Genomic DNA, 24,893 nt, shown 5'->3' on the forward strand with positions numbered 1-24,893 from the left:
ATGGAATCATGTGGGGCCTTCTCACATCCTTGAAAATCAAGCAGTAGAGAGCTAGACTGAAACCTAAGTTAGAGTTTTCGTTACTCACCCCTAATGTCTTAAAGTCAGCCAGCTAGTCCCTGTGTGTCAAATTCCTACAACCTCCAAGACAATGCATCCAAGTATTCAAACATGGATGCCTATGGAGAAAATTTTCACATTAAACTACAGAGAAGTGATAATAACTATAAAATAATGTGTATGGAGCTGTGGCAAGAATGAAGAAAATGATAAATGTGTTCATTACCATGAGTCAATATATATTATCATGGTTTTCATCTCATATATAAAAGACATTAATATAGAAGAAAAAGAGGATTGAGGGACAAGGTTTTAGTCTCATAAATGTGAATGATATTATCATATATATATATACATATATATATATACATATATATATGTATATATATATATATATATAACCTCCAATACAATGACACTTTCTGATTTGTGTTTAATTGGTAACAGAAAGTACCAAATAAGATGAATGATACTGCTTTTCTCTGAAAACAGAAGATGAAATGGTTCAGTACTATTTTTATTAAGCTAGATCCTTGACACGTGGGACTCTCTGGCTCACAGTTTCTATCTTGTTTATTAAATCCAAAGAGAAAGAAATGTGCCTTTATGCAAAAAAAATGCAATGGGTTAAGAACAGAATAATGGTAGAAATGAACAGCTGGTGTTTGTTCAAATAATAAATGGATAAATTGACTTTCTTTTTTTTTTATTACGTATTTTCCTCAATTACATTTCCAATGCTCTCCCAAAAGTCCCCCATACCCTTCCCCGCCTTTCTAAAGAACTTTCTTCACCTACCTAAGTAAGATAAAATCTATGTTGTCTGCATTTCATTAACTCTTTATCATTTTATCATCTGCCATATGTTTTTAAACTTTTTTAATGTTTTTATATATCATATATATCCCACATATATTCAATCATAAATATTCATATATTTGATATACATATATATATATGAATTTGTGTGTGTGTTTTTGAGTTTATTCATACGTGTGACTGCAGGTTATCATACACTCAGCACATGTATGGTAAGAATGCTGGTGTCATCATTCACCTTCTACCTTGTTTGAGACAGGGCCACTCTTGTTATCTATCATTGTCTACATAGGAGCTGGCCCTGGGTTTTGGTTAGTTCTGCATCTACTTTTCATTTCTTCACAGGAGTGCTTGAATTGATTCAGGTCTACCTTTAAGTGGTTCTGCTAACTCATACTGATGTCTTCATATTTGTACAAGTACTTTTATTTTTTTAAAAATGAAGATGAATTATAAACAAGATGTTCTTTAAATACATACATTGTGAAATGGAAACAAGGAAGAATAGCCTCATCTAGTCAGTCATTAAGAAGTCTCTTTCTCAATGTCTTCCATGGTGCGTTAAAAATAATCATTTTAATCAATTTGTACTTAAAAATTTCTCAGCCTGTGGCTTTTAAAGATATTTCCAGATACTTCACTTTCTCCCCTCTCTTCCCTTTGGTACCTTTCGCTATAGAATCTAAGTCTGATTTAAGGAGCAATTTGATGATAAGAAATTGTGCAGATCCATTATGAAGATGAAGGCTGCAGACAACCTCTGAATGCATCCCCCAATTTGAAAAGCCTTCATTACATAGCACGTTTCAGGCTGAGAATGTTAGAAATCTGTCATAGTTTCAGTAATTGTCGCCTGGTCTGGAAGCTTGGCACGATAAGGAATCATTTATAAAATGTGTATTTTCTTTGGCACTCAGACGGAAGCTTGCCAGGCAATACATCTAATTAAGAATGAGGGGAAGGGAGTGATCACGGCTTGTCATCATGGATTATTGTTACTTGAAGGTACCAAACTTATTGTGACTTTTAAGCTCATGGTCTCAATAACAAGGTTTATATTTGGAGCTAGAAGTAATTTCTCCTTTATTAGCCTAGGATTTTCATACAGGAACATATCTTATTTTGCAAATTAGTTGCATTCTGTAGACATACCTATTTGTGTATTGTTTAAGCTACAAGAGGCTTGGCTGCTCTCCTTAGAAACAACCTTTGTCCATTGTTTTAGACCTTGAAATGTGATGCATTGTCTTTTGGGAGCTTAGACAGCTTTATTTAAGTTTAACTTTCTCTGGAGAGGCATAGAGATAATGAAATGCAATTCTGTACTCGAACATAACCACGTACATAACTTCTAGTCCTCCCTGATGCATAAAGCAAATTTGATAAGAGCAATTCAAATATTGTAACAATTAATGTTGATTTTTTTTTAAGTTGCTAAGAAACCTATGTCAGCAGTTCAGGCATGTGGGGATAACCATTTCTGAGGCCAGATTTTCATTGTGTTATGTACCCGGCCATTTAAAAATTTTCCCTGGTTTTCTTTTAGAGGACATCTTGTTTATAATGGCTTTGAAAGGAATTATAGAGAAGGAGAAATGAAACACAAGGAGCACACATTGCAGTGTTTAGCTCATAGGTGCAGGAGCCTTGGATTATTTAACTTTGTGTGAATATGCGCTGTATTTTAATCATGTCATAGAACTATTTTTTCTGTATTAATTTCTACTTTAATTTCTTTTTCATAAAGATTATAATCAAAAGCAAAGTAGAGAACAAAGGGATAGTTGGGTTACACCTCCCCAAGGCAGGAACAGAAGCAAAGTAGGAGCCGAGGCAGGAGCTAAAGCATGGAACAATGCTATTTGCTGACTTGCTCCCACAGCTTGCTCAGGGTGCTTTCTTATACAAGCCAAAACCTCTGCCTAGGGATGGCCCTACCTACAGAGAAGGCTGGGCATTCTAATACCAATCATTAACCAAGAATGTCTCCTATAGACTTACCTACAGGCCCCTCTAATAGAGGTGTTTAATTAACTGGAGTTTCCTGTTCCCAGAAGATTCCAACTTTTGTCACGTTGACACAAAACTAGCTATATAATATCTCCCGAATGAGTAAATATATTTCTCTGATATCTGTCATATTGGACACTTTCGTTTCTCTCGTTACCTTCAAGGTAAGGTGTAACTCAAACACAGATGAAGATTCTCCCCCCCCTTCTATGTGCATCCTGATTTGTCTAACCAAAGTCTTTCATTTCCTACACTTCCTGTCTCCTTGTTACACTCACAGAGCTCGTCACTCCCCCTCCCTATTTCTAAATCACCACAGAATAATCATGTAGCATTAGAATTTCAAATAAATCCTGGTTCCGGGTTAATAACTGCCTCAGTGGCTCAAGTTCTTAAATGAAAGACACACACACAGCCTTTACATTTTAATATACCTTAAACAGCACAAAAGATGGGCAACTGCCTAACCTCCGTGCTGTTAGAATCTGCCTCCTATCCATAACAATGAGTAACTACTTAGTTTCTTTGTTCCATTTTGGCTGCTCGTGGCCCAGTTGAGCAGCCCTCTGGCCACGTTCTCTTGGCTCCTCTTTATGGTGGCTCTGCTTCTCCCTCTTGCACATTATTGCCCTTCCATGGCTGCCTCTCTTTCTCTTGTCTTCCTCCTCTTCCTGGTTCTAAGACTAGGAACCCTAAACCCTGACTATTCTTTCTTCCCCAGCTATTGGCTGCTGGCATCTTTATTTACCAATCAGAATTAACTAGAGACAGGTTCCCAGAATCTACATCCAGACCCTCTATTGAAAAACAGTTTTGGGGAACCCAATTAGCATAAAAATACAAACAAGTACATAATCTTTGCTGAGATAATGACAGTGATCTTATTTTTATACAAGTGTATCATGAGCCGTAGTTAACTTAAAGTTGTAGCACTTTATCTTTGCCAATCCATACTTTAAAGCAATTTAGGGCATGTTGGAGAAATAAACTCAGGTAATTCTAAGAAAGTCCCTGTTGAATGCTATTCCAATCCCCGAATATAAAGAGGCACAGACTGATTATACACAGTAGTGAGTGTTTTGTTGTTTTGTCTTTTGGTGATTTTGTTTGTTTGTTTGTTTGTTTTTGGAAACAGGCCAAAACCATGTGAATGCAGGTTTTTACTAAAAAATAAACAAAACAACCTCTGACATAATACTGTCTTTCTGTTTATTTTCTTTTGTTTTTCCTTATCCTGGGAGCAGGGGGAGCTATATAAGTACAAAAAAAAAAGTAGATTTAGGGGAAAATGAGAGGAAATTATAAAGGATCCGATGCACAAAAGATATTCTCAAGACCCGTGTACTTCCTAGGATTCTTTGAGACTGCAACCATATTCTCCTTCTCTACCGCAGTCCCTATTTTTTCTCATGTGGTGAAACACATCACTAGACACCTGAGAGTAAAGGACAGTGTGACAGATGCTGCCAGTCCACTCTCTTCAACTGTTCTTCTCTTACTAAAAAAGATGGGCACATAGCTCAGCATGTGTGCAGTAATCGGTTTTATAAGACACATTTATCAAAAACAAAGGTTGGATTGTCTCTTGGGCAAAACAGAGAGCACACCTTTTCATTATTCCTGATCAGTTGTTCCCAGGATTCAGACTCATTTGGGGTCTGGAAAGAAACAAAAACAAAACAACAAAACAAAAGCAAGGAAATAGAAAACATCAAACTCACTGCAGCAAATTGGCCAGCATCGTCCTTTGAAGAGCTGGTGGAATAAAAGGAGTCACTTAGGTCCATCTCAAGGTATCTGTTCTTTAAAGCTATCCTGGCATACAATAGGGTCCACAGAGAAAAGAAATGTTAATTCATACTGCAACGCTAAAGGTCCTAAGTCAGACATTTTTTGAGCGCAGTTCTATATGAAAATTGATTGTAGGGAAGAGATTATATGATAAAAATCATAATGCACCTAGCTGGGGAAAAAAAATGTAAAAAATGAGTTGACCCAACCTCCACCCCCACCCTCCCCTCCTTACCTGGACAAAGCTGGAGAGCTGGCCCTGGTGGCACGAGAGGCACAAGAGCTGTTTAAAGTCCCTGCCAGGTTCCCATAAGAGCATCTCAGTGGCCAAGCAGGTAGCTGAGGGCAGGGCTGCAGCCTGCCTTCCTGGGGAATCACCTGGGCAGGTGTTGAGAAGACTGGATAACGAAATGTCCAGATGTCCCAACCTGCTTGATGCTTTGTCTCCTGCCCCCAGTTAGGCCCTGATGGCAGTGTCTATGACAGCCAGCAGGGAGCAGCCTCTCTGCAGAGATGGTAGTCTTGGGCCATGCTGAGTCACAGAGTAGGCTGGCTTCAACTCTGACTGACCAACCCTATCTATGAAGTGCTGGAGCACTTCACAGGGCCAATCCTGGTGATCCGCAGCCACAGAATCTCCATGACACAGGGCAAAATCAGTCTATCCAAGAGGAGTCCTGATAAGAATGCAATATTGAGAGTATAGCAGAAGCCAGAGCTGATCTCAGACCAAACCTATGATTCACTACATATGAACATTTGCAAGAAAAAAAAATGTATGGACAAAGGGGTATACTGTGTGACACACTGTGACACACCACAGCTCCATGGCAAGATTTTTTTCTATTTAATTTTTGTTTTCTGTTAGATGGGGGATTGCAAGGGTCAGAGAATAGATACAGGGGGCTGTGGGATGGGAAAATGAAAGCTATTGGAGTATATGGTGTGACATTCATGAAAAATCGATTAAAAGTTAAAAAATATCAGAGATGGATTAAAAGAGAAAAATAATAAGTAGCTCGCCTACTTATAATGCAAGGTTGAATATATATGTCTTGACTCTAAAGGTATCTAAACTGAGATATATCTAAACTGATACTTTTTATTAATTATTTTATTTATTTATATCCCAAATGCTGCCCCCTCCTGATCCCTCCTTGTACAGTTATACCCCATCCACCCCAGCTTTCATCTCTGAGAAAGTGACCCCATCCTGGGTATCCCCCCACCCACCCTGGGGCATTAAGTCTCTGAGTGTTAATCTAATTTAAAAATTAAAAGTGCTATGCTACTTTTCTTCTTTGTATTACTTTCTAAATTTTGAGAAGATAGATATTAATTGTTTTCATTTAAGACTAAAATTAATTTTGGGCTTATCTAAAAGGAAAGTACATAAGTCTAATTACTATTATTTTGGGTAAATGTGTTATTTATGTGAGCATAGATACCTATCTATTGGAGCTGGAGAAGTTGCTCAGTTGTTCAGGGTTCTTCTACTCTTGTGGAGAATCCAAGTTCAGTTCCCAGCTCTCATGTGGAGTAGATAACAACAGCCTGTACTTCCAGATCCAGGGAACCAATGCCTGTCACCTTCTGGTCTCTATAGACACCTACACACACCTACACACACACACACACACACACACACACACAGAGAGAGAGAGAGAGAGAGAGAGAGAGAGAGAGAGAAACATATACACACTAAAAGTGACTAAAAATAATAAAATATGTTTTAATATATGCATATTCATTATATTTTATCTATTTCTATATAAACCCACAAAATTAATATGTGCCATTTGTTTTCAGGGGGAAAGGACCACTAAAGCATACCACTGATGTAATCTATGCAGCTAAAATGATATCAGAGTCAGGATCAAGGATGGATGTTCTTGCTCGGCAGATTGCTAACCAGGTGAGCTACTTATAAATAGACATAGGAAAGCCTTCACTGTTTTCTCTCTTCTTTTAATTATTGACTACAGAGGAGCTGGATGACTACTATTTTAAACTCTATTGAATACATTTGCTTACTATAATAGAGTTTCAAAAATGTATAATGTTGTAATTATGCAACTCTTGAGACAATAAACTCTAAAAATGAAAGATTGGTTTTAGAATATATATATATATATATAATATATATATATATATATATAAACTTTAAATATACTTTATGTTAAAATCAGCTTTATCAGATTGAAATGAACTAAATTTATTTTAATTGGCTATAATGGCATAATGGGTGTTCTCTTTTCCTTGATTTTAGCGAGTAGTTCACACTTTTTAATCTTCTAAAATGTTAGCTGACATTAACACCTTGCAGCCTTATTAGAACAATAAAGTAAAGAAGTCTGTGGTAGGAGTTATGCAACTCTTGGGCAGACTAGTGTTTCTGCACGCCTTTCATTTTTTTCCCTTGTGTTTTTCACAGATTTTTAAAACAATTTTTTAAGCAGTGCCCATATTATAAATTTGTCTGAATAGTGAAAAATTAATACTTCAGACAGGGGTGTAATATGAATACATTTATTATATATTTATTATCATTTTTAACCTCATAGTATTTTGCTGTAGGGGAAGTATCATTTTGAATTTGCATATACACCACATTATACCTTCCTTGTATACTAAGAGATACCTTTTTGTATGATTGTTTCTGTCCCATCTCTCTATATATACATCCCTTGTGGGAACATGAGAAAATTTAAACTGAGAGATAATATATTTGTGGGTATAATGGAGAACAAATAAATGTCAGAGAAATGTACTAGAGAGAAGTAGTTTGTTTTTTTAATTTGACTGTGCATTGTTTGTATCAATAGCTTGCTATTTTAAACATTTTAAAATTTATATTAATCTGTTGTGTAATGTAGATTAAACAGTGATCATTTGAAACTCTAGAAGCAAGGATGGCTCTCGAATAGTTTTAGATTTCATAAGACTCGAAATTTCTGATTTTTCCAAGTAAGGGTTCTCAAAAGGTTAAGACTGTGTAAATTTTCTTAAAAATCTGAGACCATCCCAAATTTGAAGTACTTCTTATGCAAGAACTTAAGCTAAGGGTTTTTGACACAGAACTTAGCGTTTATATCTAAACCAAACTTTGTCATCTTAAAGTTCAGAATTTCCTAATCCATTTCGTTTCTGTATCTATGATCTGTCCATTGCTGAGAGTAGGGTGTTGAAGTCTCCCACTATTATTGTGTGAGGTTCAGTGTGTGCTTTGAGCTTTAGTAAAGTTTCTTTTATGAATGTTGATGCCCATGCATTTGGAGCATAGATGTTCAGAATTGAGAGTTCAACTTGGAAGATTTTTTTTTCTTTGATGAGTATAGTGTCCTTCCTTATCATTTTTTAAATAAGTTTTTGTTGAAAGTCAATTTTATTTGATACTAGAATGGTTACTCCAGCTTGTTTCTTGGGACCATTTGCTTGGAAATATTTTTTCCAGCCTTTTATTCTGAGGTAGTGTCTATCTTTGTCACTAAGGTGCATTTCCTATATGCAGCAAAATTCTTGGTCCTGTTTATGTATCCAGTATATTAGTCTATGTCTTTTTATTGACGAATTGAGTCCACTGATGATATTAAGTGATATTAAGGAAAAGTGGTTGTTGTTTCCTATTGTTTTTGTTGTTAGAGTTGGAATTATGTTTGTGTGGCTATCTTCTTTTGTGCTTGTTGAAAGATTACTTTCTATTTTTTTCTAGGGTGTAGTTTCCCTCCTTGTGTTGGTGTTTTCCATCTATTATCCTTTGTAGGGCTGGATTTGTGAAAAGATATTGTATAAATTTGGTTTTTATCATGGAATACCTTGTTTTTCCATCTATGTTAATTGAGAGTTTTGCTGGCATTTGTGCTTTCTTAGGGTCTGTATGTCATCTGCCCAGTATCTTCTAGCTTTCATAGTCTCTGATGAGAAGTCTGATGTAATTCTAATAGGACTGCCTTTATATGTTACTTGACCTTTTTCCCTTAGTGCTTTTAATATTCTTTCTTTGCTTAGTGCATTTGGTGGTTTGATTATTAAGTGATAGGAGGAATTTCTTTTCTGGTCCTGTCTATTTGGAGTTCTGTAGGCTTCTTGTATGTCATAGGCATCTCTTTCTTTGGGTTAGGGAAGTTTTCTTCTATAATTTTGTTGAAGATATTTACTGGCCCTTTAAGTTGGGAATCTTCACTGTCTTCTATACCTATTATTCTTAGGTTTCATCTTCTCATTGTGTCATGAATTTCCTAGATGTTTTGTGTTAGGAGCTTTTTGCTCTTTGCATTTTCTTTGACTATAAGTCAAAGGTATCTTCTGTACCTGAGATTCTCTCTTCTATCTCTTCTATTCTGTTGGTGATGCTTGCATCTATGACTCCTGATCTCTTTCCTAGTTTTTTTTTATCTCCAGAGTTGTGTCCCTTTGTGATTTCCTTATTGTTTTCTATTTCCATTTTTAGATCCTAGATGGTTTTGTTCAATTTCTTTACCTGTTTACCTGTGTTTTCCTGTATTTCTTTAAGGGAGTTATGTCCTTAAAGTCCTCTATCTTAATCATGAGAAGTGAGTTTCTATCTGAATCTTGATTTTCCAGTGTGATTGTGTATTCAGGACCTGCTATGGTAGGAGAATTGGGTTCTGATGATGTCAAGTAACCTTGGTTTCTGTTGTTTATGTTCTTATGCTTGCCTCTCACCATCTGGTTATCTCTAGTTCTACCTGCCCTCACTGTATCTGACTGTAGCTGGTCCCTCCTGTGATCCTTGTTGTGTCACAACTCCTCAGAGACCAGCTGTGTCTGTAATCCCATGATTCTGGGATCCTATGATCCTGAGATCCTGGGTGTATCAGAGCTCCTGGGAGTCAATCTGCCTCTGGGATCCTGAGATCCTGGTGTGACCAAGCCCCTGAGATCCTGTGATCCTGCGATCCTGGGCATGTTAGAGCTCCTGGGAGTAAAGCTTCCTCTGGGTATTGTGGGACTGGGTGCAGAGCTAATGGCCAAGATCTGTTCAGGGTTTAGAATTTCCTAATCTAATAAATAAACAGAACTCATTCTTGTATATAATCTGCCTTATTTTCAAACTGAATTGCAGTTAGTTTCATAAGAGAGGCAAAATATTAGTGGAAAAATGAAAGTATAATATTTTAGACAGACATGCATATAGTAAGGCCCCTTAAGTATCAAATATTTCGTAGCTTTGTTCTCCTGTTTGCTTTAGAGTGTATAACTATATGAGGTAAAAAATAAATAAATAAATAAACCTTATCATTTTTAAATTTTACATGATATATATTATTCTTTAATTTGACCAAATAACAGTAGAGTAGATGTTTTGATGTTATTAAATCTTGTCACCATTTTAATATTATTCTAATTATATGGGCGGGAAGGAAAAGTACCATGAAACTTCTATACTGCATTGGTATTTTTCAAGAAACTTAAGAAACAGCCATTGTCTAGTAATCATGAATAACAGTCCTCAAACTTTTAAACTTTGTCAGTCCAGAGAGTTTCTAAGGATGACATCTGTTCTGAACAAATGTGGCTTTGAACAAACAATAACAGGGATTGAGGATATGATGTGGTAAATTTAGTGACCTTCATGGGAGGTCACCCATGAATGTGCACTTATTTCTACACATACATACATACATACACACACATGCACACATGCATACCCATGCAAACACACGGATAAATGTATCCCCACCTGCATACATACATACACACACATGCACACACACACATGCACACATATGCTTGCATGCATGCATGTATATCCACACACACCACAGAAACTCACAAATATATACACACATATGCACACACACACATTTTAGGCTTTAAATAATTTCAACTATTTTTAAAACACAATTGATATAATAATGAGAGCTAAGTAATTTCTAGTGCTTGTAAATACTATAAAAGAATTTACTGGTGGTGTTGGTTACTGGCTATTTTATTCAATTCAGAATTTTAAAACTTCAACAACTTTTATGATTCTTTCTACTCTGTTATTTTTATTGTCTGATGGACTATCAAAATGTTCATTTACAGTTTTTAATTCTATATTATATAAATTTAGAATATATTTGTACCTACTGGGTTAAGTCATAATATAAATATATGTCTTTGACCAATTTAATTTCATTCTGTGTAGTGAAAGAGTTATATGTAGAGAGAATACTATTAAACCTATTTAATTTAAGACTATTTCTTGATGCTTGTTTTCTTTTCCATTTTCCATTTCTATCTTCCTCTATTTAATACACACAAGGCACAATTCACTACCTAAGAAATTGCTGTTATCTAGTTACAAAGAGAACTGAAAGCCTCTCGTCATTTAATTTCCAATTGCTTTACCTGATTATTTAATTGTATAAGTTTTGACACATAGAGTAATAATTTAATACAATGATCGAATGAATATGGTGACATTCTTCTTCAACATTTTGAAATTTATAAAATTTGCTTTTTTATGTAGCATACAATATAAGATCTACTAATTCCCTCACCTGACTTCATTTGTCTGCATCACATAACATTTCTTGAAGCTGAAAATTAAATTGAGGTATTGTGACTTTCACTCTGCCATTCAACACAACACAACACTGGTACTAATATTGTATGCATTACATAGTATATTCCTAAAGACAAGGTATTGTTATTTACCACAATGCTTAAACAAATTAAAAATTAATAACATGATAGCAAACTCAAGAATAGCAATGCAGGAACAGGCTTTCCAAACCCAGGCTAATATGTTATTAATTCCCCTACACTAGTCTATGATTTTTCCATGTCAGCAGACACTCCAAATTAGATGATATAACCAACACCATATATAGTAGGAATAATACACAGGGTTGTTTAGGTGCAGATGCAATGCATTCTTATGTATGGTGGAATGAACAGAGCTCAACTGTAATATATCTAACAAGGGAAAGACCCTGGTGATGTATCCAAAGTCTGCCACTACTTCCTTCTAACTTTGTCAAAACAAGTATGTCTAGGTTGCTGAGTGAATATCCCCAGTCAATTGTGATTACAGACAAAGTCGATTTTTAATGTTAAACTGACAATAGTAACTCAAGAATGGTAGCACCATAAAACTCAGGAAATACTTATGAAATCATTATTACCCATTTAACTAGGATCCGAATAATCTAGAAGAATAATCTAACTTATATTGGCATTTAAAAATATTATTGGTGGATTTCCTTGTACTCTATGCTGATGGTATGACCTAAATTTTCATTATAATAAAACCATACTGGGAATTAAATTCTAGAGCCTTCGTTATATCATCAGTACATAGCCCTTAAGAATATAATTCCCATAGGTATCATGCAGCAATATGTGTGCTTTGATGTTGTTTTCTCTCTGAAACTTACTTGAAGTACAGATGTTGATGCTGAGTTCTGTCGTCCAGATTAATGAAGGCTCACATCATGAAAGTAAATACCCAATGGCTCCTCAGGAATGAATCAGGACAGATAATGAGTATGTGACCACTATGCACTCCTCTAGTGACTGCCAGTTTCCTGCTTGAAGGGATGCTTTTTCACTAGTTTCCCACTGTTTCTTTGTCATATTTTGCATCTAAGCAATGCCACAGATGCGTTCACTGGGATCATTCACATTTCCTTGATTCCTTCAAAACTATGAACCAGGAGAGCAAGATGTTCTGAGTATTAGATCACAGGCATATGCCATTAATGGGAGTGGAAAAGTAAAGTAAACTACTTCCTCATAGCTCCTCACCTGCCTATGTTAAAAATACTGAGAGAGGAAAGGAGAAACTTTTTTTGAGAGCATTCTCATTGGTAGATTTTCCATGTTCCATTTAGGGAGCTGCAAACCTATGTACACCTGGGAACCATTAATTTTCCTTAGTGTTTATCAAAACAATTTTTAAAAGGAGACATTAAGAAATGTGGGGGTATTTTGGAGAGATATTAAGGAGGGTGAAGGAAGGTAATGGCGGGGGGAAGTTACGATTGTATTTCATTGTGTACATGGATGAAGTTCTCAAGGAGAGAGAAAAAATATAATAAAACATTCCAAATAACCAGATTTTGTCTGAATTACAATCCCTGCCACCCTTTCCAATCCTGATTTTATGTGCAAGATAATACACCTCTGTAAGTTTCCGTCAACACAAGTAATTCCTCCATTTGCAAATATCCAGGATCAGGGAAAAGGATTGTAATCTATGTTTTAGAAAAGTGTTCTCTGAGAGTTTCACATGGAAGTCATCATAAAACTTAGAAAAGTAGGTTAGGTCAACTTTTCTATACAGTTACTAATTAAGAGTGGGTATAGGCGGAAACAGCTTTACATCTAGTCTGTAGAGTATACAGGCTTGAATCCACCTTAACACTAAAACAAACAAAAAAACCACATGTATTCATAAAGATTTTAAGATACAAACAACATTAGTTTAAACCTATATAATAAAGTTTAACATGTATCCATTGAGGTGTCACAAATACAACCCTCAAAAATTAGATATACAGAGTTAGTTCTCAAGTCGTGTTTCCACTACTGACATTTTGTGGGAATTCCATTGTAATTTTACCCATACTTCTGTGCATTTTACTATTTGTTTTTAAAATGTATTTACTTACTGTGTGTGCATGCTGCCTTCATCAGGGTTCTTTGGGTGTAGAGAGAGATCATGACCAAGGCAACTCTTATAAAGTGAAGCATGTACTTGGAACTTGTTTATAGTTTCAGAGGGTTAGACCATCGTGATCATGGTGGGGAGAATGGCAGCACACAGACAGACTTAGTGCTGGAGAAGTAGCATGCAAAGTTCTACACCCTGACTGCAAGCAGGAGTAAAAGAGAAACACTGGACCTGTCTTGAGCTTTTGATACCCCAAAGTTCACTCCCCAGTGACACACTTACTCCAAAGAGGCTACCCCTATTCCAAGACCGTACCTCCTAATCTCTCTCAAGTAGCAGTGCATTCCAATGACAAACATTGATGTATATGAGCCGATGGAAGTTGTTCCTATACAAATCACTGCACAGTCACATGAAGGTTTAAGGAAAACTAAGAGGAATCAGTATTCCTGTTCTGCATTGTGTCCTAGAGATTCAAGTCAGGACATGCCATTAGACTTGGCATCCAATACCCCTAAACCCACTAAGCCATGCTTATGTCCCTTGTCTGAAATAGAAAAAGTATGAAAATAACATTTCACATTTTCATAGTTTACATCTTTATAAAATACCTGTACCTATGATAAACAAAATAACATTTGTTATATTATGAAACTTGTTCTTTGAGAAAATTTTGTTCTGAGGAAATGTCTTCCTGAGAGTCAATATGCAAAATATGGAAGATTATTTATAAAAAGAATAAAAGATCATTCTCGAATTTGGATGAATAGTTCTTTTGATTATGCTTTTAGGACTATGAAAACAACTCAGATATCTACACTTGGGAATATCTGTGAAAATAGATGTGTCAATTGACCTGATTTGATCATGAGACACCATTTCACAGAAATTATAATGCTGAGTACTTTACATATGTACAGCTATTACAGAGAAATAAAAAACCATAAAAAGGTTTTTTTTGACAATGATAACAAGAATCTAAAACATGTTCTACAGCATTAGAACTTACCAGTTAGGGTGGTTTTGCTCTTTAGATGATAAAACAAATTCCAAATATATAACCAGAATTTTCTTCAAATCTGTAAATAAAGGGTGAACATGGGTCAAACCACTGGGGACTACAGAAGTTTATTTCAAACCCAATACACAACTTATCATCCTTTTCTTAGTAAAATTATTTAGTCTTATGCCTACTGTTGAGAAAGTCTCCTGGAGGAGATTGAATATTTTCTTTAAATATATTAAAAGTGAGTGGATATAGCATTAGTTATTCATTCAAGAATCAAGGAAGTTTGTGGGTTAGGAATGAGGGTACGTGTTCACTTCCATTCTCAGCACTAGAACCCTCTTTTGGCTTAGCTCTGTGCAGGCCACGTGCATACTGCCACAGTCTATGTAAGTCCACATATACATCTGTCCAGTTGTGGCTCCAAGTTCTTCTTCCCTAGGTATCCTCTACCCCCTCTCTCTTACCATCTTTCTACTTCCTGTCCTTCAGATTTGGTTCTCAGAGCCATTAAGGAAGTGTTCTCATAGAGATACCCTATTTAGGGCTGAGTGTTTTAAGGGCTCTCACTTTCTGGATATTGCCTGGCTATGAATCTCTGTTCTCATTGCTGCAGGAGGAAATGTCTGCAAGACATTGATCTATATTGAGTATAGACGAATGTCATTAGGAGTAATTTTATTGCTACTTTCCTTTAGCATAGTCATTCTATTTGGTTTGATCTCAGGTCCATATCCCACTAAGCCTGATTCTTGGCTAACCAGGCAATTTGACATGGATCCCATCTTATGGATCTGGCCTTAATTCCAATCAGATAGTAGTTGGTTACTCCCACAGCTTTTGTGCCACTATTACACAAACATATTTTGCCAGCAAGATGCTTTTGTAAGTGGAGAGTTTTGTAGCTGGACTGGTAACTATCTCCACCAATATTATGCAGTCCACCTTCGAGGACCATGAACACTTGTTAGTTGGCATGAAGGCTTTACATAGGCCCTATCTCTGCTGCTCATAATCAGTGAGTTATATATGTGTTGTCATCAGCAACAGGCGCTTGCCATCAGTTTGTGGAGATCAATCAATAGCCTGGTTTGTCTAGAGTTGTGAGTTCTGTGGGACCCCTTTCACTAAAAATTTGATTACATTTATAACTGCCAGCTCTGGGGTTTTTGTTTGGTTGCAAGAATTATGTAGTCAGAGTTTTGTCTCCTTTGTTATTTGGTGACTCCATAGACATTTCTTTCCTATATGTATATACTTGAAGAAGATTCTACACTATTAGGTTTCCAATGGATCCCTCAAGTGACCCTTAGTTTTAGCTGCCTCTCCCTTTATTCCTTCTCTTACTCCTCCTTTCCTTCCCTCTATCTATTTGATCCTCCCAATTCCATTCCCTATACTTCCCACACCCATCCATTCATAACTATTCTACTTCCAACTACTAGAGAAATTCTTCACTTTCCTATACTCCGTTACTCCATACCTAAATTCAGTGGTTGCATGTATTGTAACCTCAGTGGTTACATATATTATAGCCAGGTTACTGAAGACTATGGCTATTATCTATATATGAGAAATTACATACCATAACATTTTTCTTTTGAGTTATATATATATTTGTTTTGCGTGGCTTCATCCATTTATCTGAAAATTTTGTGCTAAATTGGCTAAAGAAATGAAAACTCCAGAGCTGGGAATGTGATAAATTTGACTAAACTTTTGCTTAAAGGGGTCCCAAAGAACCCACATCTCTAGACAACCAGGCTACAGGTTGACTCTATAAACTGATCTCCACTTGCAAGAAAACTCAGTTTTCATCATCAGTGTCTCATGGATATACAAACCATACTTAAGGGCAGTCTGCATGGCTGCATCAATGAGCTCAAAAATATTTTTGGAGGATTTTATCTCAAAATGGGCATTTTTTTTTTTAGAACCATCCAGACATTTTTTCTGACTTATGTGGTTTCTGATTTTGTCTTTGTCTTTACGGTATGTGTGTGTGTGTGTGTGTGTGTGTGTGTGTGTGCGCGTGTGTGCGCGTGTGTGCGTGTGTGTGTGTGTGTGTGTGTGCGTGTGTGTGTGTGTGTGTGTGTGTGAGAGAGAGAGAGAGAGAGAGAGAGAGAGAGAGAGAGAGAGAGAGAGAGAGAGAGAAAGGAAGAGAGAGAGGAAGAGAGAGGGGGGAGTGTACATTTAGGTAGGTGGGAATATGGAGAGAATTTAGAAAGAGTTGAAGGAGGGGAATATAATCTGAATATAATGTTTAAAATTGCATTTTCAATTTAAAAAAATCAAATCAGTAGGTCCAAGGTAAATTTCATCAAGAATTTTATAACCCAAAGGAAAAAATCCATACTAATCAAAAATGTAATTTATAAATAAGAAGGGCAACTTAAGCCCGTTTACAAATTAAGTCATGCTTCATCTTAGTTCTAAATTAGTCACCCCTCTACACATATGAGTCCTGTATCTACCAATTCAGTCTTCTCCAATTAAATTTTGTATAGATAGCAATTTGACAGTACTATCTTTTTCTTCATACCTTTATTTTCCAAGCAATACAATGCACCAACTATTCATATACTATTTACTTTGTATTATTATTTGTATGCAGTATAGATATATTTAAAATTTACTAGGAGGGTTTTTTGAGGTTATACATAAATGCTCTGCCATTTTATTGAATATGAACTGAGCAGTTTTGGATTTTGATGTCTCCATAGACGGGTTTGGAGGATGAGTGTCCTAGATGAATACAAATAGTCATGAGAAGTTTTATTGTTTTCTCATCTTACTTTTTACATTTGTTTACTTATGGTGGTGGGGCAGGACTCATATGCCACAATATATGTATGGAGGTTAGAGGATAATTTACAGGAGTCTGATCTCCTCTTCTACATTATGAGTTCTAAGAATCGAACTCAGGTTGTAAGATTTGGTGGCAAGTGCCCTTGCCATTGAGACATCTCACTGGTGGCTCCTCAGCCTACCTTTTAACTCGTAAATTTATATAACTTGATTTAAAGATTTTTAAACAGCACCTTATAATTATGGAAATACTGTGTATTTATTTCAATGTTGATGAAATATATGAAAAAAGTGAAGACTACTGAATGTATCATATCCATTGATCATTTTCATAGATTTCCTTCTCAGGATGTTTTATTTAAATCCATATATTGAAGTGATGTTTGGAAATTTTAAATTCCGAGATTTTAACCTTCAACCATTGAAAATTTGTCTCCTGTATCGTTTGAAAACATTTTAAAGTGTTTTATTGGTTTTTTTTTATGCATATGTGTTTGTCTGTGTAAGTGAAGGCCATAAGTCTGTGGGTTCCTGTAGAAGCCAGAAAAGGGTGTCACAGCTCCTGAAACTGGGAGGTACAGGTTGTTGTGAGCTGCCTAGCATAGGTTCAAGGACCTGAACTTGGATTCTCTCCGAGAGCAGCAAGCACTCTTAACCACTGAGCCATCCCTCAGCCCTTAAGAATAATTTGAAACAATGAAGTGTCACAGTATTCAGACAGACATTCACATTTGTTCTTATGACTATTTTGCATTATTTCAATTTTTTTACATTTTCAGTGCTGTAGCAATACTTTTCTATATTTCTGGGTTTCCTTTTTCATGTCTATATTCTTATGAAATGGTACTACTAGTAAAATTAAGTAAGGTAAGGAAACGACTTCCTAAGCATCTAACTTCATGTGGGAGACAGTACGAAGATTCACCTTTATCCTGAGTTATTTTTCATATTATAGTGAGACGCAAAATTATTTTCTTAGGAGTTCCTTATAGAAAATAAAGCACCAAGGGGGAGTGTTATTGAAAAGGAGGTTTGCAGCATCCTTAAACCCTGTGAGTTTTCTACTTCCTTCTGTGCTGCATCTGCAGATGTAATCTCAGGTAAAAAATAATTCCCTTTATCTGTACCAGATAAGAGTATTTAAAGCTGAAAATAATACAGCATAATATGCTTTCTTGCGGATTTGGTATTCTCATACAAATATCACAGGGCACACAGCAGAAAACTATGCATTCCAAGGACCTTATAATGATTCTTGGTGATAGGGAAATTTCTTTTCTCTTCTTTCTTTCTTTCTTTCTTTCTTTCTTTCTTTCTTTCTTTCTTTCTTTCTTTCTTTCTTTCTTTCTTTTGTTGGATAGGGCAATTTCTTATTACTATTTCTTCATGTCTACTCAAAAACATCATGTCAAGTCTGCTAAACTTGTCATGAATTGAAGGCATCTCATTACATGTTTCTTCAGATCTGTAAATTTCTATAACAAGTACTTTGGATAAACTCAGTGATTTCCACTGAAGAACGAAGAAGTTGTTCCAACAGGAGCTTTCCAATGAAGGAGATGGGACTACACTTGAGTTGGTATGAGAAACGGGGCTTGAGAAAAATTGCTGAGCTTTAAGGTATCCATGGGTTTTGTACTGACCACTCTGATGTGCTCCTTCTTTTTTTTTTTTTTTCACTGTTTCTATTTTTAACTCTGATACATTTGCAGTGTCCAGATCCACCTTGCAAACAGGACTTGCTGGCTTACCTGGAACAGATTAAATTCTACTCCCACCAGCTGAAAATCTGCAGTCAAGTTAAAGCAGAGATCCAAAACCTGGGGGGAGAACTCATTGTATCAGCTGTGAGTACTGCCTGTTACTTCCACTGTTACACACAGAAGACACTAGAAACAGAGCAGCCAGGGTGTGGCTCAGTACTTTTCTCAAATGAGTTTAACATAGGACAAACTCTGTCACAGTATAAGGTATATGTAACTAAGCAAGAACACTTTCTAGGTTTATTTTTAAATTTTTTAATATACATATTTATGTGTGTGTGAGTGTACGTGTGTATGTGTATACTTATATATGTATATACATATATATATATATATTATTTTTACAATATATCAGCATTTGAATACTACCTTAAGAAATTCATGGTCATATGGAACAGTTTTTAAACCTTATAATGTGTACAGAGAGAATTCTGAAATGAGCTCTGTAAAATTTTAAAATAAGGGAATATAAAAGCATACATTAATTCAATTATTTTATTGCTATTTATTAGTCTTCATTTTCTACATATTTAGTTTTATAACTCAAAACTTCCAGTCCTGAGATAAAAAAAATCCACATATTGTTTTTGAAATAGTATATTATAAATATTTTTGGTTAAGGGAACTTGCATAAATTCTTTGGTGGCCTTGAGTTTCAATCTGCTTTTAAATCTTCATGGTAGAAATAATGCCCAGTGGTTTGTGCTCGTCTTTTAATAACATTAGATTATTTCTCTAGAGCAGACACAGTAATAAAATAATATTTGATGTCTATATTGGACTCAGTTATCAGTGACTTTGAGAAGGACATGTACCAAGATTATAAATTTAAGTTAAAGCGTGATGAACAATTTAGGAAGCCACATTGCTGGGACACTTTTTAAGAAGCTGTGTTAGTATCTTTATGTATTCGCATCATCTCATCCTTCTACATCCTAGCCCTGAACTTTCTCTTAATGTATTGATGTTCTTGAAGTAAATGCAGTTACAAAAAAAAGCAAAGGTTATTATCAGGGACAGAGAGAGGATACTAATCATTATTGATTCTCTATCTCTGACCTGAGTCTAAGCTCAATCGTTACAATCACATTCCAGAGAGACATTTATTTGATTGTGTTGTTTTCTTTAATATATGGATCAGTTGATTCGGAAAGGTTAAGTAGCTTCTCGGAGGTCAGAAAGTAAATGTCAAAGTTGGGGTTTCCTGCCAGAGACCTCAGAGTTTTATTTCTTCTGCTGTCCAGCATTGAATCTAGGAGGAAACTGAGGCTTGTAGGATGAGAGTGAATGATTCAGAAAGAATTGGTAGAATTTGTGCCTCGCTTTTTGTTGCAGTAATGGTCAAGTGTAAAAATAAAGATTTATTTCAAATTTTAGAATATCACCCAGACTAAATATCAATGTTGATATCCTTTCATTTTTTAAAATATATATTTTATTAAATCAAAGGCCATATAAGCTATATCAGCATATCTAGGTAGAAATATACACTTATTCATGGGTACTCATTTACAGCCCAGAGAAAATTATGCAGATATTGGTGGGGTTTTTTGTTTTTTTTGTTTTTAATTTTACCTTTGGTGTAATAATATAGTGATTAACCACCTGTGCATTGCAAACATCATAAGTAGGAAATTAATTTAATTCATGTAAGCCACCAAAAATTGTAGTTCAGTCTACACTAAACATGAAGAGAACATAAATGCTTATTTACACGCTGCACAAAGTTATAAACACAGTACCTTTACAATGCATGGAATATTTTGCATATGATGTTTAACTATGTCAAGGTAAGGAAATACTGTATTTGGACACTGACTCCTGCCCAGCCTGAGAGGACAATGTGGACAGCAGTAATACTGCATATCGCGATCGCAGAAAAAGGTCTGGATTCAAAATTTAGTATTTGGTTTCTACCGACTATTGCGCTATTGTGTCACCTGCCCAATCTTTAATCATTAAAAAATTGTAGGCTAGATCATTGTAAGTCAATGACTATTTTTATGAGCATATTACATAGGTACAGTAAGCTACCTGAGCTCCATTTCTGAATTATTAGACATCAAGTCTTTTTTTTTTCTCATTCAATATTTCACACAGTCATCATCTTTATAAGGTCCAAGTTCACACAAATGTTATTTTCCAAATATATGCAATGGTTTTCGTCTTACCCAGAAGAAAAACCTCTCAAAATATGTGATGCATGTCCACAGGTCCAGTCTTGACATAGCTATTAAAATACATGACTTCTATACTCATCAATAAATGTCATGTTTAGCATAACCAGCTAGGCATTGTGTTAAGAGGGAGAGATCTTGGAACACTCAGCCCTAAATGGGATGTCTCCATCAAATCCCTCCTCTCAGAGCTCAGGGAACCATGCCAAAGAGGAAGTGAGAAGAGTAAGAGCCAGAGAGGCTAGAGAACACCTAGCAAACAAGGCTCTCTAAATCAAGGTTAACAACTGAACTGTTCTTTATACCTACTGGGAATAGAAAAACAGTTTTCTCCCATGGAGTGACAATAAATATATCCACCATTCCATGGCAGGCCTCCCTCATGTTCTTAAGTACTCAATTAACATAAAATGGACTCTATAGTTTTATTTTATCTATGCTTTTATTTGGTTACAGTTAGCAGGCATTTTTGTTTGTTTGTTTTCTTGACTGGTTATATTTGTTTTGTTTTTTTGAGGGTGGTATTTTATTTTGTTTTTGTTCTTTCTGGTTTGATTTTAGTATTGGGGTGTTTAGTCATTGTATCGGGTTTTTGTTTCTTTTTTAGAGAAAATACTTAAGGGAGAAAAGGAAGTGGGGAAAGGATCTAGAAGGACTTGGCAGAGGGGAGTAATAGGATCAAAATACATTTATATTTAAAAATTGTTTTCAATAACAATATATATGTAATATATATATATATATATATATATATATATATATTTAAAACGGCCACTTATTGTCCGTCCAAAAATGCAATCTCCTTAAGCTATATAAATGGCATTATATTCACTATTATTCAGTGTGGTGATTCAAATTCATGAACCACATATTGTATAGACAGAAAGGGCAGGATCCATTTGAAATCTGCGCTTTAGCACATAAAAGTGGAGTCATTATGAGCCCAAAGCTATTTGTCATCATTTTGCTCATAATTGTCCATTAGAAAAATAAATCTGCCAGGAGAAAGCATGCTACCTTTTACATTCTCAACATCTGCCTTCAGGTAGACCTGGAAAGCTTTCAAAGTTCATTTCATTTTTGTGTGCCAAAATATATACTTGCTTGAATATTTCATCGACCCTATATACACCTTCTTCCTTTCTTTACCTTTTTCTTTTATGTCCATCTTTTCTTTTCCTTCTTTAAATTGACAACTAAGCTATTATGAAGCTTCTGAAGCACACATACACATTTTTAAATATCACACAGGTTTTGTGTTTAAAACTCCAGAGTTCCCTAGAGGACGTATTCATTACAGCATCAGGTTCATGTGACAGCACTTCAGCAAATATTCTTGATAAAGAAATAAGACAGTGGCTGGGATTCTGAAAGGAACAGACAGAATATATTCTGTGAGTTCTGAGGACTAGGTCACGGAAACTGATCTAAGGAAGTGAAGTTACTTAAAATACATCCACATAATATAACATGGAATTAAATTACATCACCTCTCATTTGTAAATCTATATAATACACATTTATCTTGAAGTTGAATGATTTAAACTATAAGAAACCAAGATACAGTTCATTGAAATCACCGAAAGGGGGCTGAGTTTCTCTTTGTGCCAAGCACACTAGTACATCTGGACTAAAAGACAGTTGGCTTAGCCAGTGGGGTTTCTAATGCTGCTCAAGTCCATACAAAATAACACAAGGGCAGTTAATCTGAGCACTTGGGAGGCAGAGGCAGGCAGATCTCTGAGTTTGAGGTCAGCCTGGTCTACAGAGTGAATTCTAGGACAGCCAGGGCTTCACCGAGAAACCCTATCATGACAAGCCGATAACAAACTAATGAGCTTTCTTACTTACTTGCCATAAAAGTAACATAAAAATACATGTGAGTGTGTGGCATTAGTGTAAAGTAATGCAATACACCATGGATTAGCAATGTCTACAGATATACATCATTGAACAGGCAAGGAGAAAACTAATTCCTCTAATATGCAGAGTGAAGAAGAGAAAGCTACAGAAGTTGCCTGATCCAAACTTGGACCTTGACTATTCAGTGTCAATCAGATGTGCTCTTTTGCAGGAGGGACAAAAGAGGATGGGGCAGAGGAGATAACAAGACAAGAGAGGCTGCTAGCAGAGTAGTTTCAGTGAAGATAGTGTTGCTCATACTACTGGTATGTATGTTGTGGAGTAGGGGTAAACAACTTCATTTCAGAGATAATTGGCTTTAAGTTTGAGAGGGACACACAGAGCTCTGTGCATTTGGAAGTTAACTATGCAATAGATAAAAAACAAAACCAAACAAACAAACAAACAAAAAACCAGGGGGTCAGGAGGAAAAGCACCGGGTTGTAAGAGCTTGTCTTAATAGGATTCAGAGGGATGAAGTGAGCAAGCCTCTATTTGTAAAATCTCAGTGAGCACATGAAGTATGAGGTCAATACGCTATCATAAGTTAAGAGTGAAGTTCAGGTAAGACTTTAATTTTCTGGGCAACACAAAGTGCTACACATGGAGAGGGCATCATGTCTAGAAGAGTAAGCAGACATGTTTAATTTTATTCATTGAAGTTAGGTGACAATGTGACATCTGAAGGGAGAAAGGTCCAGTGGAACCTGGGCATGCAATACAATGGTGGCTTTTATGGAAGAAGAGTCTTGAGAAGCAACTTGAGCCACTAATTAAATGAATGCTGGAGAAGGATTTGAAGAAACTACTGAGATAGGATTTTTTTTTTCTATAGTGTAGTTCAGAGAGACCTTTCACAGTATGCAGGTTTACTTTGAAACCAAATTGGGAGGTAGTGTCCTCCAGAGATTCTGAGAGAGTCATCAGGAGGTCAGGCTCTTTTACTCCTTCCACTTTGTATCTCTGGCTCTGGTTGCATTATTACCTAAGCCCTCCAGCCCCACCCCCAAAAACGTTCAGTCACAATGAATGAAAGTGAAGCACACATTCCTGGTTTCACTTTACCCCTGGACATCAACATGTGGAGCTTTCCCAATGACAAAGCATGGAAATAATGCCTTGATGCAAATCCTTTCCTCCATGTAGCCAGTTGCTATGAAGGAAAGGGTGGGTGTTGGTGGCATCCAGCAATTTCTAGCATGTTCCTCTGTGAAAACCAGAAACTCAGCAACTCATATGCATGTTTTAAATATCTGCTTTTTCAAAGATTTAATCTCTTGTGAAAATTAAGGTTCTTTAGATATCTTAAATGAATCACTATGCAGGAGTTGGTGACCATAAATGATGTAGACAATTCATGTTCCCTGAGCCTTAAGAGTATGTGTTCAGTTGATTCTTAGTAAGTATCCAGCTTTATTTGTCAAGCTGTATCAGAAATAAGATGATGTTGGTGATGTCAAGTGAGACGAGTACCAATGCAGAGAAAGAGAAAAGATCAGATCAGAACATGGGGGGAGACCAACAAATAGGTTGGCAAGAAGCTGGAGTGCAGTGTGAAATATAAAAAAAAATCATTCCATGCTATCGCCAGCAAAGGCACTGGCAGACAGGCTGGCCTGTTCTCAGTCAGGCAGACTCTCTGCTGGGCACAGAAGCTAGCATCCTAATTTTGTGAGCTATTCTATGTTAAATCCTGCAGTGGCAGATCACTGTGGTTGCACCACCTAAATGGTGGGGGTGGGGGTATAGGTGGTGGCTCTGGCTACCTACACTATGTCTCCACATGCTCCCCTGTCCAAAAGGAAGTACCCTTTTCCTGTCTCCCTTCTTCCTCCCTCCAACCAGAAAGTCCTGCCTACTAGCCCAGGGATTGGTCCCTTGAAATTTTTATTTATTAGAAGAAGGGTTTTGCCACAGGGGAGTATGGGTAG

At 36.1% G+C, this 24,893-nt stretch overlaps 1 protein-coding gene across 5 annotated transcripts in view; it reads left to right on the plus strand.

Moving 5' to 3' along the window:
- Ctnna3 (catenin alpha 3) overlaps nucleotides 1-24,893 on the plus strand; it is a 1,580,538-nt gene that overhangs the window by 1,513,764 nt on the left and 41,881 nt on the right. For 4 of the 5 annotated variants that reach the window (XM_021173456.3, XM_029482772.2, XM_029482773.2 and 1 more), the window contains 2 exons: nucleotides 6,490-6,595; nucleotides 18,833-18,967. In XM_021173456.3, coding sequence (XP_021029115.2) covers nucleotides 6,490-6,595; nucleotides 18,833-18,967 — 241 coding nt within the window. The remainder of the gene's footprint in view (nucleotides 1-6,489; nucleotides 6,596-18,832; nucleotides 18,968-24,893) is intronic. The other variant, XM_029482775.2, reaches the window with a different exon arrangement.

Source organism: Mus caroli, unplaced genomic scaffold (assembly GCF_978045245.1).
Source record: "Mus caroli unplaced genomic scaffold, Mus_caroli_1 scaffold_9, whole genome shotgun sequence".
In the NCBI taxonomy this organism is placed as follows: Eukaryota; Metazoa; Chordata; class Mammalia; order Rodentia; family Muridae; genus Mus; species Mus caroli.